Below are 14,489 nucleotides of genomic sequence, written 5' to 3'. Positions count from 1 at the left end.
CTTCAAATGTGTCCAGAATGCATTGCGGGTCTCGATACCTAGCAACAGACAGCCAAACAAACAGAGTGGACAGCGACCAGCCACCAGGGTTGCCAGATTGTTACAGCGAAATTCTGATAAAACCAATCCACTAGGTAAAACGTGTTTTAAATCTGATTCTGATTCGGATTCTGAGGACAAACATAAAAAAGCAGCATGTGTGCCCTCTTGTGGTTTAAATACTTATTGCAACCCTGAAACGCAAGATCTGATTCGTCTACACCTGCACGTGCTGAGCGCCTGGCTGCGTAGGAACGTAGAAACTTGTGCGATGCGTCCTTGGATACCGCCGTTACCTAGCAACCGGTTTCTAGTGTCAACTCTACCCTCCATGATCCCAGTCTGCCCATATCTCCCAGTTTAACTCGCAGAAATGTCCTCTCAGGTGCTCGCGCCCCGGTTCGACCCCACCACCGTCCCGGACCGGGAGCTGCCCGTGGCTCCGTCCGCCGGTCTCGCCACCGCGGGCTTCCGCTCCGCCAAGTACTCCCCGCGCGAGTGGCAGGAGAACAACTCGGCCACGCTGCAGCGCGCGCTCACCGACCATCAGCACGCGCAGCGCGTCCTCCGCGCCTCCCGCGCGCTCTCGGCCGAGGCGGCGGCGGGGACGCAGGACGCGCAGAGCCGCGGGACGCTGCTGCTGGGAGCCCGGCTGCAGGACGTGCACTCCCGCAGGACGGAGCTGCAGCGCGGCGCGGAGCGGCTGCAGGCGGAGACGGAGCTCCTGCAGGACCACAAGAGGAGGCTGGAGAAAGCCCTGCTGACCACCGACCTGCCCCTCACCATCTCCACTGATAACCTGACCTGCAGGGAGAACCGGTTCGGTCCAGATCTGGTCCAGGACCCGGTGGAGGAGGAGCTTCTGAAGGTCTGAACTCTGGATTTAGCATTCCTAAAGTATCTCCATTCATTACTGTGTAGGTAGAAATAAATATTTAGTGGAATAACCCTGGTTTTTAACCACAGTTTTCATGCATCTTGGCATCATGTTCTCCTCCACCAGTCTTACACACTGCTTTTGGATAACTTTATGCTGCTTTACTCCTGGTGCAAAAATTCAAGCAGTTCAGTTTGGTTTTGATTGTATTTCAGATGTTTTACAATTTTACAATTTGGTAAAATCAAACAAGCTCATAATTTTTAAGTGGTCTCTTATTTTTTTCCAGAACTGTATTTAAGATTTTTCTGAACTTATATATTTTGTTTACAAAATAGTTTCCCTGTTCCCTGTTTCTACTGCATACAGGGGCGTAGCAGCAAATTCTTGGCCCTGTACACTCTCAATGTCAGTGGGCCCCTATCCATGCCAGTACACAAAGAACTGGAACAAATCAGGATTTTCATGGGCCCCTCTCTCTACTTGGGCCCTGGGTACTTAGGTCCACTTTTCCCCCCACTACCACACCCATGACTGCATATATGCTGATTGTAAATGAATGTATTTTAGTAGAATGTAAATATATTAAAGTTAAAGCTTTAGTTGGACTGGAGTTTGTCTGGAGTTCTCTTGAGTCTATGCATGGATCAACTTCATACTAAACTACATACGTCTGCTATGTTCTTGCTGGAATGTGTGTGTGTGTGGGGGGGGGGGGTGCAGGTGTGATGGATCACAGTATAAACCAATAGGGAGTTGGAATGGTGAAATCCTCACCATCCCTCACAAGTGCTGTAACTTTATCTGGTTATTTAATGCTGCTTCTTTAATTGTTCATGAGCAGTGGTGGGTAGTCCAGTCTACAGTTATAGCTTCTTCATTAAGAGTGCTGCTATGGTGACTCAAAAGGAACACAACATTTTGTAAACTCTAAATAAACTCAGTATATAATCAGTATGTAAAATAAAAACACTTTGCTAAGTAGAAACCCCATGCTGTAACAAACATAATTAAATTTTATGTTTCTGTGTATTTTTTTTTTGTTCATTACAGGAAGTTGAACTCATCAGAAATGTTCAGGCTCTGCTGAAGAAAACCCTGCAACAAGCTGTTGATCAGATCAGGTACTGAACATATCCTGATACCTGTTCACTTTTATACTGTATTAGAGTTCATTTTTTACTTTACTACTCATAATCACGTACGTGGGTGGAGTCTCTTTATACTTGACACTGATTGGTTTGTAGAATGTTGCCTTTTCAGGTGTTGTGCCAAATTGTGCTGCTCAGCCAGAAAGTGACTCCCTTAGAGTGCAGATTTACTGTAAAAGACTATTCTTAGATTACTTTTATTTCTGTATATATTAGGGTTAATCTACAGTTACAGTAGATACAGAATCACCAGCCTATTCTGTACCCATATTGCTGTGTGATGATCCTGCACATAATTACCATGGGGAATCAGTTTTCAGCACAATGCTTCTTCTTTCTCTCTTTTTCTATTGTTTAATGGGTGATGATAGCCTCTGGTAGAAAAGTCTGAACAATCTAGAAAACAATATGAAAAAACCTGGATACTTTTGGCAACACAACTGTGGACTCAGTGGCGCCCCCTCTCTTTCCCCGCAGGTTGAACAGGGAGGCTAAGCAGACTCTTGAGCTTGACTGGTCGGATAAACACGAGGCCTACATCCTGGATGACCAGTGCGGTCGCTATGGCAACAGGAGCACCGACACCCAGCACCACCCAAGCTCAGCCAGACTGCATGACCAGTGAGTAATACTCCCCCTACAGGTGTGGAGGGTAATTCACGTTTACTCCACCGCAGTAAATACAAATCATACAGTGCAGGAAAACCATTATTGACTGAGGTGGTCCAGTAATATTACTGGATTTTGACTTGGGTTACACACAGTGTTGTTATACAGTTCTGGAGAGAGATCTTGTTCAGCTCCACCACATCATGTGGAGAACCCCAGGGCTCTGTTTTAGGGCCTATGAAATTGAGGTCTAATTGAGGTTTCAGTAATGTATATTAATTACAGGCTCTAAAGGGTTGAATGGGATTTCTACCAGATCTCTAATGCTTGTCCAACATATCAAAGATATATTTATATAAGTTCTCCCTCTCTCGCTCTCTCTCTTTGTATCTTTCTGTCTCTCGGTGTCTCTCCCTATGTATCTGTCTCTCTTTGTCTCTCTTTCTGTCTCTGTCTGACTCACTTTCTCTGTATTTCTCTGTCTTTTTCTCTGTCTGTCGGTCTGTCTTTCTTTCTTTTTTCCTTTTTTCTTTCTTTCTTTCTTTCTTTCTTTCTTTCTTTCTTTCTTCTCTGTCTGTCTCTCTCTCTTTTTCTCTCTTTCTTTCTCTCTGTCTGTCTCTCTCTCTCTCTCACTGTCTCTTTTTCTCCTGTCTCTCTCTCTGTATCTCTCTCTTTCTGTCTTTCTTTTCCATTATGTCTCTCTTTTTCCTCTCTTTATTTCTCTCAATTAAATTTTCAATTCGATTTAATGCAAAGAAGCTTTATTGCCATAATAAATTACAGTATTGCCAAAACATGCATTAAATAATTGATTAATTTAAAAAAGAACAACAATTAATCTGTTATCAACAATGCATGCATAAACAGATTCACATATACATAAATACATCTGTCTGTCTGTCTCTCTCTCTCTCTCTCTCTCTGTGTGTTAAGGGTGTGTGATGAGAGGGCGTGGCTGAAGTTTACTCAGGTGAATCTGGAGGAGGCGGAGCGTCAGTACAGGTGCAGTGTGTCTCTGCGGGAGCTGTGTGATCGGGTTCTGCAGGAGACGGCGGAGGACCTGAGGGCCCAGTGCGCCGTGGTGGACCAGAGCTTCAACCAGCGCTGCCTGGAGCTCAGCCAGGCCAAGAACCAGCTGGAGCTGCAGCTACAGAGGGTACACACACACAAACACACACACACACACACACACTATACCATCTATACATCCAGTCAGTTTTATTCCCACTTGAAATATATACACTTTGGAGGGAAAATATGGTATAAATATGAGGAATCTCTTGGCCACTTTATTCTACAGCTGTAACTCCCGAGCTTGCTGAACTTTTGGCATTTTGCGCTGTAAACGCAGCCGTTCCCGCAGATTGACGTGGGTCCACCCCATTCAACAGAATGAACAGCGAAAGAATGAATTAATATTCTACATTCCTTAATTATTTTGTGATATGAAAAGCTGAAAGCTGAAAATTAAAGCTTTGATTAGCTTTTATTTTATTCAATTTTTCCAGTCCACCTTAAATGCTGCAGCTTCTGCTTCTGTTGCACGATTTAAGGTGGAACGGGAAAGTTAGCTAGCTTAGCTAGCAACTGAGACAAACTACTAGCGTTTTGTTTATGCTTGTTATAAAGAATTTAGCCATAAAACATTGAAACTACACTTTTAACATTGGTAGAATGGTGCTACCCTACCTCTCCAGCTTAAGAAGAATCTGGGAGCCAAGGGGTGATATAGGACTGGGCCTAGCTGTGTGTAGATAGATGGATAGATAGATAGATAGATAGATAGATAGATAGATAGATAGATAGATAGATAGATAGATAGATGGATAGATGGATAGATAGATAGATAGATAGATAGATAGATAGATAGATAGATAGATAGATAGATAGATAGATAGATACTTTATTTATCCTGAAGGAAATTTAGGAATTTTAGTGTGTGCATGCATTTGTACTTCTATGTCAGTGGTCGTGTCTTTAGTTTCCGCCCATTCTCTTTATAAAGGCGTTTTTCCCGGCCGCGTCCCAATTCACTAGCCAGGGCAGCGGTCTGCACAGATCTGATTGGCCCAGGAGAGTGTTTGAAGATTTTACACCACACATGATTGGGCTGTGAGTTTACTGTGCCGCAGAGCGCACATACCGTAAAGACAAGAAAAGTTCTGACGCTTTAAATGAACGCTGTCAAAATTTAATCCTTCTCAGTAGTTTATGGGTTTGGGTCCGTATTGAACAACGTCTGGGATCCCTGGTCTAGACCATATACACGGTTTTGTTTTATAAAACCACTCCTTGCTGCCCTGCAGAGAACAACAGGTTCAATGTTCAGTTTTACAGAGTTAAATGTATAAATATAAATATTTCAGGTCAAGAAAGACTTTCTTCATTTTATATTCTTTTATAAAAAACAAGTATTTATGTTAAGTAAAATTAAGAAAGACCATATTTTATAAAACAAAAATATTTATGTTATGTTAATTCAAGAGAAATGGTCTTTTATTTTTATAAAAAAAAACTTATTTTTTCAGGAAATAGTTGAACTTTAAATGTCTAGAGATACATTGTTGCTGTTAAAAATGCATTTTCCAATGAAGGGAGTATTGGCAAAACTGTCTGCAGCTGCTGAAAGTAACTAATAAAGTAACTTAGTTACTTTTAAAATCAAGTAATCCATAAAGTAACTAAATTACTTTTTAAAGTAATCAGTAATCGAATTACTTTTTCAAAGTAACGATACCATCTTTGTATATATGTTATATATGTTATATATATGTGTGTGTGTATCAGGTGCTGGATGAGATCGGGTCTCAGGAGCGTAATATCAGCACTCTGCAGCAGGCTGTGTACGATAAGGACGCTCCGCTACGAGTGGCCCAGTCCAGACTGCACTACAGAGCACAGAGACCCAACATGGAGCTGTGCAGAGACCAGCCGCAGATCAGGTACACACACACACACATAAAACACACACACGTATACATCCACCCTGTGCATTAGCACTAACAGCCTACAGTCATTACTGCTGTCGTTAATGATGTGTTAATGGAGTTACATTGTTATAAAGGTTAATCACACAGTATAATTATACATAAGTGCTGATCTGTCTGATTTGTATTCTGTATGAGACTCTGCACTTCTGAACTTTTATGTTTTAATGTCAATAAAAAACTGCAACAGTGTGACAAAAATAATAATGATGCAACACATTATTCGTCTGGAAATATAGACGAAAAAAAGACCCAATAATTTATACACAACAATGGCAAAAACACAGAGCCAGAAGGTAGCATAGACACAGAGCCATGTCAGTGTATTTGTTGTAATGTACACTGAAAAAAAGATGAGTAAAATTTACTTTAAAAAAGTTTCACAACTTTCTGCATTTGCTTTTTTTAAAAGTAAATTTAATTTCAGATCAATTTAAGTAACTTTAACTCGGTTTCAAGACTTAAATAGAGTTACATAGAGTAAATAAGTGAACTGAACTTCAGTCAATCCTTTCTTTTATTAAACTTTACTTCATTTATTTTTACTGAATCAATCCTTTCTTTTATTAAACTTTATACTAAAAAGAATGTATTACATGCCATCCATGTGTTGAGACAGTATAATATGTGTGTTTAAACTAAAAATATTTAAATTTTAGGAATTATAATATATTATGTATCATAAATTATTTGAGTAATATTTTATGATTTAAGTAAGTGTAATTAGGTAATAGTGTAAGCAGAAATAAATGAAGTAAAGTTTACTAAAAGAAATGATTTACTCTGTGTAACATTTAAGTCTTGAAACTGAGTTGAAGTTACTTAAATTAATCTGAAATTAAATTTACTTAAAAAAAAAGCAAATGCAGAAAGTTGTGAAACTTTTTAAAGTAAAAATTTACTCATCATTTTTTTTCAGTGTACAGTAGGTGTATGGTTAAATGTGTGTGTGTGTGTGTGTGCAGTCTGGAGAGTGAGGTGGAGCAGATCTCGGGCAGTGTTGGGGTTCTGCAGCAGCAGCTGAGTGAGGCTCGGCAGTCTCTGGCTCAGCTGGAGGAGAGCAGACTGATGCTGGAGAAGAACATCAGCTGTAAAACCAACTCGCTCTTCATCGACCGAGACAAGTGCCTCACACACCGCACCCGCTACCCCACCGTCCTCACACTGTCCGGATACTAACACCCACACACACACACACCGCACCCGCTACCCCACCGTCCTCACACTGTCCGGATACTAACACACACACACCACACCCGCTACCCCACCGTCCTCACACTGTCTGGATACTAACACCCACACACACACCGCACCCGCTACCCCACCGTCCTCACACTGTCCGGATACTCACACCCACACACACACACCGCACCCGCTACCCCACCATCCTCACACTGTCCGGATACTAACACACACACCGCACCCGCTACCCCACCGTCCTCACACTGTCCGGATACTAACACACACACACACACTGCACCCGCTACCACACCGTCCTCACACTGTCCGGATACTAACACACACACCGCACCCGCTACCCCACCGTCCTCACACTGTCTGGATACTAACACACACACACACACTGCACCCGCTACCACACCGTCCTCACACTGTCCGGATACTAACACACACACTGCACCCGCTACCACACCGTCCTCACACTGTCCGGATACTAACACACACACCGCACCCGCTACCCCACCGTCCTCACACTGTCCGGATACTAACACCCACACCGCACCCGCTACCCCACCGTCCTCACACTGTCCGGATACTAACACACACACCGCACCCGCTACCCCACCGTCCTCACACTGTCCGGATACTAACACCCACACACACACTGCACCCGCTACCACACCGTCCTCACACTGTCCGGATACTAACACACACACCGCACCCGCTACCCCACCGTCCTCACACTGTCCGGATACTAACACCCACACCGCACCCGCTACCCCACCGTCCTCACACTGTCCGGATACTAACACACACACCGCACCCGCTACCCCACCGTCCTCACACTGTCTGGATACTAACACCCACACACACACCGCACCCGCTACCCCACCGTCCTCACACTGTCTGGATACTAACACCCACACACACACCGCACCCGCTACCCCACCGTCCTCACACTGTCCGGATACTCACACCCACACACACACACCGCACCCGCTACCCCACCATCCTCACACTGTCCGGATACTAACACACACACCGCACCCGCTACCCCACCGTCCTCACACTGTCCGGATACTAACACACACACACACACTGCACCCGCTACCACACCTTCCTCACACTGTCCGGATACTAACACACACACCGCACCCGCTACCCCACCGTCCTCACACTGTCTGGATACTAACACACACACACACACTGCACCCGCTACCACACCGTCCTCACACTGTCCGGATACTAACACACACACTGCACCCGCTACCACACCGTCCTCACACTGTCCGGATACTAACACACACACCGCACCCGCTACCCCACCGTCCTCACACTGTCCGGATACTAACACCCACACCGCACCCGCTACCCCACCGTCCTCACACTGTCCGGATACTAACACACACACCGCACCCGCTACCCCACCGTCCTCACACTGTCCGGATACTAACACCCACACACACACTGCACCCGCTACCACACCGTCCTCACACTGTCCGGATACTAACACACACACCGCACCCGCTACCCCACCGTCCTCACACTGTCCGGATACTAACACCCACACCGCACCCGCTACCCCACCGTCCTCACACTGTCCGGATACTAACACACACACCGCACCCGCTACCCCACCATCCTCACACTGTCTGGATACTAACACACACACACACACTGCACCCGCTACCACACCGTCCTCACACTGTCCGGATACTAACACCCACACACACACTGCACCCGCTACCACACCGTCCTCACACTGTCTGGATACTAAAATGTGTGTGTGTGTGTGTGTGTGTGTGTGTGTATATATATAAATATATGTCAGTGTGACATTTATCACTTAAATTTTCTGATCATATGATGCTAAATTAAAATATAGAAAATTGTTTGTCCATTGAGTGCAATAAAGAACAGGGATTTCGTCTGATTTTTACACTTTTTTCATTTCTTTCACTTTTCTAATACATACACTCAATCAATAAACATCTATTTTCTGGTCTATTTTCATACATAATGCGCTCTCTGTGACACTAGTAAGGAACAAGGGTGTCTCCATGTTTCCCTTCTAACCTTTTAATTCAGCAGATATTTAGACTTGATAATAAAACACAGTGGATCAACACCAGCAGATGACATGTCTCTCTTTATCAAACCATCACTGATCATCAGTAAATTTTACATTTCATTTGTAAATCAAGGGAGCAGAGTCTGGAGGAAGAGTGGAGAGACACACAGTCCAAACTGCTCGAGGTCTAGTGTGAAGTTTCCACCAATCAGTGATGGTTTGGAGAGACATGTCATCTGCTGGTGTTGATCCACTGTGTTTTATTATCAAGTCTAAAGTCAGTGCAGTTTTGTTTTCCCACAAAATCTTACAGCACTTCATGCTGAACCTCTGCTACTGACAACTTTAACGGAGATGTGATATGAGATTTCATTTTCCAGCAGGACTTGGCACACTGCCCACACTGCCAAAAGCACCAGTTGGTCTTTTATAATATTCAAATTTTCTGAGACACTGATTGTTAGGTTTTCATTGGCTGTGTGTTTTAATACATCTATATAATATATGAGTTTCACATTTTTAACTGAATTAAACTGAAATAAAGTAACTTTTCAATGATATTCTAAATTCTAAATGAACTGATCTGAGTTCTAAGACTCGTGTACTGTGTAGGATTGACCACTGGGTGGCAGGAGAAGCTAAACAAAGCACTCAGACTGTGCTTTAACTGTGTTGTAGAGCTTCAGCTCGGTGCTGGAAGTTGCTAGGAACTCGTTACTGAAGAAAATGATGAGTTTTGACTTTTTTGATAGAAAAACCCACACAAACCTTCACTTTAGGAGCTCAGGAATTATAATATAAAGCCTGCAGAATGTAGAAAACTCTGAGAGGTTTTTTTTTTTTTTAAATGGCTGTAAATCACTCGATCCATGCCAAAGCCTCCTGCTGCCAGTCATGTTCTGAGTGGCAGGTGGGGCTTTGTGTGGCAGATAACCCACACTGGATTTCTTATTCCCGCTGGAGCTGCTTATGGAACCGGGCTGAATGGGAGGCAGTGTGTATTCTGAGGGACAGTCGTCTGTATCCAGGATGAATTCTGAGTGAGTTCAGTCCAGGTCAGCGTTCTGCAGCCGCAGCAGGAGGAAGATGAAGGAGGGAGTTTGGTGTTTAGCTTAAGGACGTGGTGGCAGGTCGGTGGCAGGTGGCGGGGCAGGAGCTGAGGCAGCTTCCCGCCTGCCTCTGGCACTGCCAGGGTCAATTAAACTCAACCTGAGAGCCTCAACCTGCAGCTTCTGGTTCTAACAGGTTCAACAGAGGAGCTGTTTTCAGCTGTACCTTCAATTTACCGTATTTTTTGGACTATAAGGTGCACTTAAAATGCTTTAAAATTCTTACATTTTCAGAAAAATCATCAGTGCACCTTATGTATGAATTCTACCAGTCAGGTATTAGGGAGCAGTAAAGCCACTCTGCTGAAGTACAGCGTTATAAGGGTGAGTTTTAATTGAAGTTTCTCCAGCACTAAGGCTGGAGCAGCATTAGCAGTATTAGCATTTTGCATATTAGCTCTTTCGCAGTTCAGAGGTGTGTATTATTGGCCTATAGGCTGCTGCTAACCACTCATTACATTACATTACATTACATTTGGCAGACACTTTTGTCCAAAGCGACTTACAATATTGAAGTGCAAATAATAGAAGAGGTTAAGTACAAAAATAATAGAAGTTAAAAATAAAGCATCTATAGACAGGGCCTTAAGGAGGTCAGAGGGAAATAATGGGATAGAGGAGTAGAGAAGAGGAAGAAGGAGATGAGGTTAGAATTAGTTTGTTAGAGGTGTTAGGAGAGTAAGTGCTCTTTGAAGAGCTCTGTCTTCAGGAGTTTATTAAAGATAGTGAGAGATTCTCCTGATCTGGTAGTAGAAGGTAGTTAGTTAGAGGTGTTAGGAGAGTAAGTGCTCTTTGAAGAGCTCTGTCTTCAGGAGTTTATTAAAGATAGCGAGAGATTCTCCTGATCTGGTAGTGGAAGGTAGTTTGTTCCACCATTGGGGAACTCTGTATGAGAACAGTCTGGATTGCTTTGTGTGAGTGTATTGAGCTGTGGAACAGTGGAAAACCCAAAGTACTTTAGGAAAGGATTCAGAGGTTGGGTGGTGATCATCCAACACCCTGACCATCACAAATGCTCGTCTTGCCATTGAATGCAATCAAATCTTCACAGCAATGCTGTAATTATCCAGTAGATATTTTTCTTTCCCGGGCAATCGTAGAGACAGTTACTGCAACAAAAGCAGGATACACTCTTGGCAAGTCTCCTGGAAGTTGCGGGACTCCACTGCATATCAATAACGGCTCCCTGATGCCCACAAGTCAGATAGAATCTTCTGGAATCTAGAACCAATGGTGACACAGACACAGAGAGAGCACTTCCCTCATCTGCATATTCATGAAGCACATGCAAAACAGAGAGGGTTCTGATTGGCCTGTTCTCTGCAAAGAATCTGTGAATCAGCCAATCAGTTTTTAGTGTGGGTGTTTTTGGGATGCGTTCAGGAGCATCATGGCTCCCAGCAAAACTTGTTTCACCATTGACTACTCTAAAGCAATAGGCCTGTGAGGTTGTTTGAACTATAATGAACAATAATGAGAAACAATAAAATAAAATGCTTCTATGGCAAGCTTTTGTTTATATTCCTCCCCTGTCTCTCTCTTTGTTGAGCTCGACGTGACTTTAGTTTCCGCTCGTTCTTGTTTTTCCGCACGTTCTTGGGCACCCTATCTCCTTATAATGGCGTTTTTTCCCGGCCATGTCCCAATTCACTAGCTGGGGCAGTGGTAGTGTATTGGACCAAGACCCTGACGACACTGGTTTGATCCTGCGTGAGGAGTGATGTGTTTAATTATTTATTTTTTGTATTCCTTTTTTCTTGGGTTTACCTGCTTTTAGATCAACTGTTCTGCAATTGGGTTCAACAACCTTCTGGGCTGGAGAGCTACTAGTCTGTAGCAGCACTCCATCCCATTACATTTTATTTTCCAAAACTGATTTTTTTTTGTGGCCTTAATTGCCGACACCTGCTCTAAAGTATATCCATGTCTAGTAAAAGTAAAAAAGAGTGAAAGTTTAGCCTGCTGTACAGTTTGTAATAGTGATTTAAGAATTATCCACTGGGGAATAAATGATTATATACTTGAGTCCAAATCCAGTTCTGGGGGGGTAGCTTCCTGAAGTGAATTTTTGCAACTAGCGATGTCTGAATATGCTTAATTTCAAAAGACACTATGAATGAGTGTGCACATAATGAACTGTATATTTCAAACAGATTATTATTTTCTTCAAGGTTAAACAAGTGTGTGTGTGTGTGTGTGTGTTTCTTTGTGTGTTTGTGTGTGTTACGCTGTATGACACTATATGCAGCTGTGTTTATTGTGATCACAGTGAGGATGGAAGGACAGGTGTGCATTAAAGACAATAAGAGAGATAGAGGGAAGACAGGTACGGAAGTAGAGACGTTCATCTGTTTTTTCATTAGCCGTGACATTTCCGATGCACTGCCGCGGCGCCCACTCAGACTGCGCCGAGAGTCCGGAGGAAGCAGATCATTAACGTGGGCAGAAATTGCGGTGTGTGTTTGATTGACAGGAGGTATTGGACAGGATACGGCAATAAAGAACAAGGTATAGAGTGTGCGTATGTGTGTGTGTGTGTGTTTGTGTTGATGCGCATATACACTTATATTGAGGAAAGTACTAAGAAACCTACACTTTACATCTACAGGAACTTTTATCGCATCCCATTTTAACATTAGCATGCCAAATGTTCTAGGACAGAAATTAATATTAAGTGTCCCATGACTTTTGCCATGTCTCATGGAAGCTAAAGAACACTATACTGACCTGTAGAATATGTTCTCCAGGTTCTATTTATTATCCGATGATGGTCAGTTTCAAAAGGATCTATACGGGAGCCATCAACCGTGCACTGTGCAGCTTGATTTAAGGCGTCAGTGTGTCTTTGCTATCGTAACGACGGGAAAAGTACACCTTAAAAAAAGTGTAACTCAAAGTGTAACTCAAAACGTGCAAAAGGCACGTACTAATGAACTTATTCTCTTAATTAATCATGGTGTGGTTAATTTTGGGCGTAACATGAAATAAACCAATCAGTGCGTCACTTGCCATTGCCATTAAGAGCCAGGTGAGCTCTGACTTTGGCAGATTGTTATTTTTTTTATATAATTGACATTAACTCCTAATAATATCTATAATATTTATACATTGTCCACTGGTTCATCATCCTAGTAAGATAGAGGCTTCCTCCTCTTAATTTAAAATTTAAGTACTATCCATCACTTTAAACTAGTCTAGGAATTTCCCTCATTTACCAGAGTATTGGTCCAATCTGTTCATTAATTTGAACAAAAGGGTTTCATAAGCTGCTACCTTCCCAAGTTCCAACAGCCAGTCTCTTGACTGCAGATTCACAGACTCTCATTATAGTTTGACAGCCAGGGATTATTTCAGTTTGGATCCAGAGAGAATCTGATTCTCTAAAATTAGATAGAAGTAAGGTGGATTGCTATTTTATTGGCGCAGCGCTTCTACACGTCTCAGAAGAGGATACTGATCTGCTCGTTCACACTGTAAAGGTGTGTGATCAGCTCATCTACAGGAACAGCAATGTTGTGTTATTGTATTATATTCTGCGGCGAGTCAAGATTGTTGCCAAGATAGCAATAAAGGCCTGACTGTTGACTGTTGTCAGGGTTTAAATCAGTCAGTGGAGCACCTGTGTTTTCTATTGGCAAGATACGCCAAGCAATACGCCAGAAATGAACCTGAAAACACCTAATTTCCAGACCACCACGCCCATCAGTGATGTAGATATATTCAGAAGCACCATTGCTTTTTAAACAATGGAAAGAGAAGGTGTGAAAATAGACTGTTGGTTGGGTGTAAGGTAGCAATGTGAATTTCTAACTGATTAAGGATGCTATACGGAACCTGTATCTTCTAGAGCTAAGTTTTTCCCAATAAACATATTATATTACTCTAATATTGTTTATGTATCACTCATATACAGTATATAATGATTATATTCACATATATTATTATTAATCCATAACTGGGTGAAGAAGGTCCTCTCAGGTCAATCTTCTCGTATCATCTTTACATTCGGGTGACAACCCTTCCCTTTACCCATAACCCCCCATTACACACACCTATTACACCCCATCTCACTCACTACACCCCCTTCACTCATTACACACCCCCCCCCCCCCCCATCTAACCCACTGGCTATTTGTTTCCTTAATAAGCTCCTTATAATAAACCCTGATTGTTTTGTAGAGAAAAAGAAAGGGCGAGGGAGCTATTTATTCCCTCTCTTTTGTTTATGGATAACTCTCTCTCTCTCTCTCTCTCTCTCTCTCTCTCTCTTTGTGTTCTGCAGAATAATTCTCCATAAATATGAGGATATAAATCTGGAACCGACAAAAACGGAGCTCTAATAGCAAAACACAGAGACGGATCTGCCAAGATCTCTAAATCACCCGCTGAGAGAAAACCTACAATAAAACAGGAGAGAGAAAACTTACAGAATAAAACAGGAGAGAGAAAACGTACAGAATAAAACAG

At 42.8% G+C, this 14,489-nt stretch overlaps 2 protein-coding genes across 2 annotated transcripts in view; one reads left to right on the top strand and one right to left on the bottom strand.

Moving 5' to 3' along the window:
* Positions 1-286: 286 nt before the first annotated feature.
* tekt4 (tektin 4) lies at positions 287-7,948 on the top strand. Its single transcript, XM_022674506.2, has 6 exons — positions 287-907; positions 1,970-2,040; positions 2,545-2,688; positions 3,610-3,832; positions 5,464-5,618; positions 6,629-7,948. The coding sequence occupies exons 1-6, from the start codon at positions 413-415 to the stop codon at positions 6,840-6,842; spliced, it is 1,302 nt and encodes a 433-aa protein (XP_022530227.2). The 5' UTR covers positions 287-412; the 3' UTR covers positions 6,843-7,948.
* LOC125785599 (uncharacterized) overlaps positions 7,783-14,489 on the bottom strand; it is a 31,202-nt gene continuing 24,495 nt past the window's right edge. The window contains exons 2-3 of the mRNA XM_049469487.1: positions 8,067-8,558; positions 7,783-7,958 (exon numbers count right to left, since the gene is read on the bottom strand). Coding sequence (XP_049325444.1) covers positions 7,783-7,958; positions 8,067-8,558 — 668 coding nt within the window. The remainder of the gene's footprint in view (positions 7,959-8,066; positions 8,559-14,489) is intronic.

Source organism: Astyanax mexicanus, chromosome 21 (assembly GCF_023375975.1).
Source record: "Astyanax mexicanus isolate ESR-SI-001 chromosome 21, AstMex3_surface, whole genome shotgun sequence".
Classification (NCBI taxonomy): Eukaryota; Metazoa; Chordata; class Actinopteri; order Characiformes; family Acestrorhamphidae; genus Astyanax; species Astyanax mexicanus.
Note: the sequence above shows the minus strand (reverse complement) of the source record. Positions and strands in the feature narration are given on the sequence as shown.

Bases quoted from the DNA above. Each gene is read 5' to 3' on its own strand.
- tekt4 (XM_022674506.2), top strand. From the start codon at position 413: ATGTCCTCTCAGGTGCTCGCGCCCCGGTTCGACCCCACCACCGTCCCG. The intron at 908-1,969 runs GTCTGAACTCTG...TGTTCATTACAG, and splicing joins TGGAGGAGGAGCTTCTGAAG to GAAGTTGAACTCATCAGAAA. The intron at 2,041-2,544 runs GTACTGAACATA...CTTTCCCCGCAG, and splicing joins CAAGCTGTTGATCAGATCAG to GTTGAACAGGGAGGCTAAGC.